Here is a 7,267-nt window from a genome sequence, read left to right as displayed (position 1 = left end):
TTGACCTGTTGTGGAACAGTGTTGTAAATACAACTTAACCACTGATTTCTAGTCATGTCCTCTTTTGGAAGGCCAAACAAAGTATTTTCGCTTTTGCACCGAAACACACAGCGTCTTCACAACATGGCGACGGCAGTGTCAGCAACAATAAAGTTACGCCTTCTTTCTTAACCATCGGCATCACCATCCTCCCTGTGAATGACGAACCGCCCCACATTCAACGCAACACCGGAATGGAGGTACACCAAGACCATTTTCCCTGTTTAAACATTAATGAAGCTTCTAGAACAGAGACATAGTCGGAAAATTTCAGAGCGACTCCCTCCACTGGAACACAGAGTGTCATTCAGTGCTTGCTTGATGTTGTCTGTGGTTTTTGGTCGCCGTGGAAATTCATATTTTTGGAAAACCATGACGGTGGCAAGAATTCAGCTTCTGGGCTGGAGGGAATACAGACCAATCGGAGATGCCGCGCGACTCCCGCAAAAAAATTATAGTTATGTATATTTTAATTTACAAAATGATAACTAAATTATAAAGAAAAAAAATCATTCTACCGAGTGTAATGTGAAAAAAAAGCCTTTATTGAAATTAAATTATCTACTAATTGTACTTGAAAAAATAAATAATCATTATTTTGACATCACAGTATTGTGAATGAGCGGTTTTGCATTTTGTTGCAATAATTGTCATGAAAATAAAGACCCAGTGCCAAAAATTACAATATTCCTAAAATGGCTTCGTTTTACAATTTCATATGCTTTTCCTTTTGATTTTGGCATGAAACATGAAACTTTTGTAAGATTCATCCACACAAACACAATCACACACACACAGTAATATATCAGTTCTGGGCCCCCTGAGCTCTGATGTAGAGACCCTATAGAGACACACCAGTCTAATCAGAGAGAGATTGCAGTTTCCCATCAAAGCAGGCCTCAGCACTGCATGCTGGGATTTGATTTGCCATGCAGCCTCTGATCCATGTTACATCTATTAAATATTGAATATGAAGAAACAGCAATTTCCAGCCCAATTTGGGAGATATTTGTTTTATAAACTTCACTCGTGCTGTACTCTGGTCTAGTGCTACCATCTAGTGGATGCCCATGCATATACTACACAGGAAGTGATGTAAAGGTCTTCGAACAATCACCAGAGGGCAGTATAGAGAGTTATCTGGTATGACTAATATTTACCCTGGTAATAACACTGCATTGCCCCCCATTAAAAAGCACTCGCAGGAGGAAAGGAGATGATTTTACATGCACTTAAATCTTGAAGGTCACGTTATGTGGAAAGTAGATTACTAAATGATAATGAGTCTGTAGACCTTTCTGTTCCAGGGCACTACGCCATGTACTCAATTCCAGTTTTCTCCCCTCGGTCTCCCAGGAGAGCTGTAGATGGAGGCAGTGAAAGCATTGAGGAACAGATAAATGTGTTGATGTGTGGTGTTCACACGGCAGCCCTGCAATCTCCCAGCTGAATTTGATCGTTTAAGAATGTCTTTCAGCAACTTGTCCATTACACATCCATTAGAGCAGCATCAGAGGAGACATAACTGCCTCTTTCACATCCCAACGACTCCAGACAGTTAGACACCTCTGAAAACAACAGTTTAGTTGTTCCATCTTGTTTATTGGTTTGTTTATCTCTCTTTGTAGACACATCTGAAAACAACAGTTTAGTTGTTCCATCTTGTTTATTGGTTTGTTTATCTCTCTTTGTTTGTGTGTGCTCTCACCTTTCAGCTTCTAGCTGGCGAGGAGTCTGAAATCACAGCCAATATGCTGAGCAGCGATGATCTTGACACCCCTCCAGAGGAGTTGGTGTATGCTATCGAGATGCCCAGCAATGGGATCGTTGCCTTTAAAGTGTCTCGAGATGACAGCGTGGACAGTTTCACCCAGGCTCAGATTAATAATGGAGCTGTACTTTGATATCATGTTTAAAGGACTCAACTTAGCAAATGTGTTGTGACTCTTTTGATAGAAGTTCCTTAGAGATCTTTTTATTATAGTTCTTTAGAAAATAAATATCTGTGTGAAGACCCCAGAAACCACTACACTGATCTGAAAACATAAAATTAAGATCTCTTCCAAAAAAATATATATATACATAACTTTATACCTGCAAAAAGTGTTCTTGATAAGAAAAGTTAAATCTAATGTGCTGCATGGAACCATTGAAGAACCCTCATTTTAAGATTGTAACATGATGTAGTGAATATGATGTTCTTGTGTCTGCGCTCAGGCTCAGAATCTGGTGGGTTCAGCTTCACCGTGACTGATGGAGAACACACTTCACCTCTCAACCACTTCGCTGTCAAGGCAAGGCAGCTCACCATCTCCATGGAAACGGAGGGGGAACTCATGGTCTTCCCAGGTGGGCTCCACACATCCAGAGCTTAAATCTAAATCCCTGTCTCTCTCTGGGCCAATAAAGATCTTCAATTTGTTTATAAAACTTCACATTGGGGGGTTATTTTTCATTTTCCTCATCATGAAGAGTCCGTACTCTTATCTGGAACAACCTTATATGTCAATTATAGCTGTATAAAAGCTGCTAGAATGTGTTTTCATGAAGAAATCAGTGGAGTGATATGATTTGTTGGTGATGCTTGTCAGGCACCAGGCAGGTGATCAGTGGAGATATTTTACGGGCCATAACAAGTGAAGACGGTGATGAAATCACATACTCACTTGTGAAACCTCCTCGCTTGGGACGAATAATCAAACCTAACCAGCGTGGACAGTTTGAGGAGATCAACAAATTCACACAGACAGAGGTAAATAACATTGTATATTAGGGAAAAGGTACTTGCAGAGGAGACCAGTAACGCATATAGCTAAAATTTTTGGTATTAGTATTATTATATAGAATAATTGTTTTGACATTGTAATAAATCCCTTCATGTGCTGTCAATAAAGCCTCTTCTATTGTAATGTCATCTCTGGCCACAAGAGGGCAGCATATGTGTAGATATTATTAGTGGACAGTAGATGGCAGCACTGTTCTCTCATTACAGTCAGGCTTTTGCTTGCTGAGTCTAAACTTACAAAATCTGCAACTATTTCAAGTTCAGAACTAAAACTATATTCCTTAATTGCTGTAATAAATTGTCTGTAATGCTTCAACAACTGACCATTTGATCTGTTTAATGGACAGTGTTATAGGTTGTGGCCAGTTATAAAAGGGTTTTTGTATTTGATTCCTATTGTGTGTTCAGTTGGATGCAGGTGCCGTGTATTATGAGCATCAGATGCCGTCTGAGCCCTTCTGGGTCCTGAAAGATTCTGTTGAGCTGGCCCTCATATCGCCCCCAGCAACAGAGCTGCATCACAGCCTGCCAGTGACTGTGTCATACTACGCAGCCAATCGAAACGTGTCGTCTCAGCTCTGGAAGAACAAAGGTAGCTACCAATTAAATGTCTTGAAGATTGGTGTATGACATCAAAGCTCCATGAGAACTATAGAGAGCAGACAGCTCTTTATGCTTTCGAATCGCTCTCACTGTACTTTGATATGTTTAAAGGACTCAACTTAGCAAATGTGTTGTGACTCTTTTGATAGAAGTTCCTTAGAGATCTTTTTATTATAGTTCTTTAGAAAATAAATATCTGTGTGAAGACCCCAGAAACCATGAAAGATTCTGTTGAGCTGGCCCTCATATCGCCCCCAGCAACAGAGCTGCATCACAGCCTGCCAGTGACTGTGTCATACTACGCAGCCAATCGAAACGTGTCGTCTCAGCTCTGGAAGAACAAAGGTAGCTACCAATTAAATGTCATTTTATGGAGTAGGGGTTTGATGCAGGTACTCTTTGTCAATTGATACAAAAGTGAACAGAAGACTGATAATAATAGGCAAATGTGGTGGGAACAGGACACAATGCATTCAAACTTGTATTTTCTGCATGAGCACTGAGACTCAATGTGGTCGGAGCTTGTATGCCAGGGTTTCTCAAATCTGGCCCTGCTCTGCAGAGTTCAGCTCAAAACCTAATCAAAGACCACTTAGCAAGGTAATCAAGGTCTTCAGAGTTACTAGAAAATTACAGGTAGGTGAGTTTGATCATGGTTTGCCTAAACTCTGCAGGGCAGTGGCCCTCCATGGCCCTGTTGTATGTTAATCTCTAGGTCTAATAATTAAATGTAATTTAATTATTTTCCTTTGGTGTTTTGTTAATGTGTTGCAGGTGTGTCCGTGGTGCAGGGTCAGTCTAAAGTGATTGACAGCTCTGTTTTGGATGCTTCTAACCTGCTGGCCAGTTTGCCTGAGCAGAAGCGAGCGGGGCAGGACATTGTCTATGAAGTGCGTTGGTTCCCCATTCATGGACGACTCACTCTCGGGGGGTCTGATCTGTCTCGCGATGCTCCCCATTTTCTGCAGGATGATGTGGCACGTGGTGATCTGGAGTACAATCAAGATGACTCTGGATCATCTTCTGATAGCTTCTCTTTCCGGGTCCATCTGAACCCCAGTGGCCGCAGTCCACAGGTCCAGCCCGGTGCCGTGGTTCTGGAGGAGATCTTCCTGATCTCCATCAGACGGCGAGACTCAAACCCACCAGAACTTGTAAGCTTGGACCTGCTCCTGGAAGCACTGCAGGGCTCCACGACCATCATCTCCAAAAATTACCTCAACACGGTTGACCAGGACAGCACACCGGATGAGGTCCGATTTACCATCTCCAAGAGTCCAGCTAATGGATATGTCATCTACACCGATTCCGGAGACCGGATTATCCAATTCAGCCAGGAAGACATCAACACTGGGCGGGTTGCTTTTGTTAGTGATGGAAGTCTGTCCGATGGTTTCATGGAATTTACAGTGTCTGATGGGAAACACCAAACAGACCCATGCACACTGCATATTGGAATCCTGGCCAAGTCTCTGATACTGAATAAAGCTCCAGAGATTCATATAAGGCAGGGAGATGACGAGACTCTAATCACAGAGGACATGCTGAGCACCTCCACTGGGGGTCCGGTCGAGGAGGATGTACTCTATAAGATCACCAATGTCCCGAAATACGCAGCCGTAATGGTGGACAGACAGCCCACATCGGCTTTCACGCAGAAGCAGATCAAACAGGGAAGAGTGAGTGTCCGTTTCGTTAAGTCCACATCACCGAGAGATAGCGTTGCCTTTGTGGCCCGAAGCAGGGCGGCAAATGTGTCCTCTGTCCTCAACATTACCGTGAAACCACTGGCGAAGGTGGCCCAGAACCCCCTGCTCCCCAGAGGTGCTACTGTACTCGTAGACAGAAAGTTGTTGGACGCTACACCTCTAGCCAACAAGACCAGAACATCTCCAACTTTCAGCATGATCCAACAACCTCAAGGAGCTCGGTTCATCAAGAGGGGTGGGCTAGATGATGGCCAGCCAGTGAGTTCCTTCACCCAACAAGACCTGGATGAAGGTCGGGTAGCTCTGGTGATCTTAAACACAACTGGGGCTCAAAACACTGGAAGTCAAAGTCAAGATGAAGCACACTTCCTCCTAAAAGCACACGGCGTTCCTCCTGCAGAGTGCGTCTTGCCCTTCCATGTGGTCCCCTACGACCCTTCCAAAGTTTATGGTGCTACAATGCTCAAAGTGCCACCGGTGTCCACTTCTGATAAGAGTGATCCAGGTCAACCAGAGCCCAGGTGGAGAGATGGTAACGTGGCTTCTGGCAGCACTACAGCGACTCCTGTGGTATCTAGACGAAATACACTGTGGGCTATACTTATTCCCATCCTCGTCATCCTCCTACTCATGCTCCTGGCTGCACTGCTGGCCTACTACTTGGTCCGACGCAACAAAACCGGAAAGCACAACGTCCAAACAGTGGCGGCAAAGCCGAAGAATGGAGAAGTCAGTCAGGAGACTTTCAGGAAAACCGATCCTGCAAACAACATCCCCATGTCAAACATGGACTCCAAAGGGGCAGATCCTGAATTAATACAGCACTGTCGGACAACAAACCCAGCACTGAAAAAGAACCAGTACTGGGTTTGAGATGGGGAGGCGACCGGACAATTGTGTTTTCAATGCCTTGAATCATTCCAGTCAGTGTTATACAGTTTTCTTGCCATTATTGATGCTTTTAAAGTCCAGCACATATCTGAGTTTAGGGTTTCTTAGAAGGCACAGCAAAATCTGTGTGCGTGCTGATGTTCTAATAGTCACATGGTCATTTCTCAAATGAGGCTGAATTAACCAACTTTTAAGGTACTTTTGGACAAGAACATAATATGTTATGTTTGAACAATCCTTTGTATGTATGTTTAGGCAGTAAATGGTTTAAGATCTTATTTTTCAGTGTTATTTACGTTTAAGTTTTGTGTTTTGTTGCTTTTAAACACAGATCAATATATGTGCCTTTTTCCAAGCAGCCTGTTTTCTTCGGTGACACATTGTGTGATTTAAAATTGCGCTGACGATTTGGCACCTTTGTGATCACTTGTTTAAAAGAATATTCTGAGTTCAGTACAAGTTAAGCTCTGTCAACAGCATCTGTTATATGATGTTGATTACCTGAGAAAATAACAAAATGGCATGCACTTACAGTGGAAGTCTATTGAGCAAGTCATTGTGCCTTTAAAATACACACAGAAGTATAGCCACAATACTTCAACTTTCTAAGTTACCATGAGACTACTGTCTTTAAATGGTTTACTAACCTTGTCTGTGAAAAGTTATCCAACTTTCAACCAGTTATGGCCATGTAAAGCCAGTAAACTCCACTCAGAGGAATTATGCCGGTATCCATCCACCTAGAAAATTAGTACCACTGCAAAAGGCATTATTTAGACCAGTTTTTCTGAAACCTATTCCTGGAGGTACACAAACAGTACATGTTTTTTATGTCTTGGATCTATTTCAGGTTGTTGAGTTTCTACTATCAATATCATGAGTTGATCATGAATTAATCAGGTTTGTTTGAGTAGGAAGAGTTTGAAAATGTGGTTGGGAAACATCGATTCAGACAACATTACAGCTCAAATAACATACTGTAACACAGTTCGTAGTTCGGGAAGAAGGAGGCGGGAACCGGCAAACATTTAAACACTTTAATAAAATAAACCAACACAAAATGAAAGTAAAGCGGCAGCCCCTCGCGGACGACTGCCGCACACAAAACACAAAATAAAATCCAAGCCTGGTCCTCTCTCGTCTTTCACTGTCTGACGAAAGACTTAAATAAAATACTTTTTTCAATAAAAGCACCTCCTTTTATCTTTCCGGAGCTCCTCCATGGGACTCGAGACCGGTG

The 7,267-nt window shown here is 42.7% G+C and overlaps 1 protein-coding gene across 1 annotated transcript in view; it reads left to right on the top strand.

Moving 5' to 3' along the window:
* The window catches only part of LOC107680113 (chondroitin sulfate proteoglycan 4-like), a 45,061-nt gene extending 38,784 nt beyond the window's left edge, over positions 1-6,277 (top strand). Inside the window, 6 exon segments of the mRNA XM_016475885.1 lie at positions 112-239; positions 1,755-1,948; positions 2,252-2,388; positions 2,631-2,791; positions 3,233-3,416; positions 4,202-6,277. Coding sequence (XP_016331371.1) covers positions 112-239; positions 1,755-1,948; positions 2,252-2,388; positions 2,631-2,791; positions 3,233-3,416; positions 4,202-6,009 — 2,612 coding nt within the window. The 3' untranslated portion in view covers positions 6,010-6,277.
* Positions 6,278-7,267: the final 990 nt, after the last annotated feature.

The sequence above is a fragment of the Sinocyclocheilus anshuiensis genome, unplaced genomic scaffold (genome assembly GCF_001515605.1).
Source record: "Sinocyclocheilus anshuiensis isolate Anshui unplaced genomic scaffold, SAMN03320099.WGS_v1.1 scaffold376, whole genome shotgun sequence".
Taxonomy (NCBI): domain Eukaryota; kingdom Metazoa; phylum Chordata; class Actinopteri; order Cypriniformes; family Cyprinidae; genus Sinocyclocheilus; species Sinocyclocheilus anshuiensis.
Note: the sequence above shows the minus strand (reverse complement) of the source record. Positions and strands in the feature narration are given on the sequence as shown.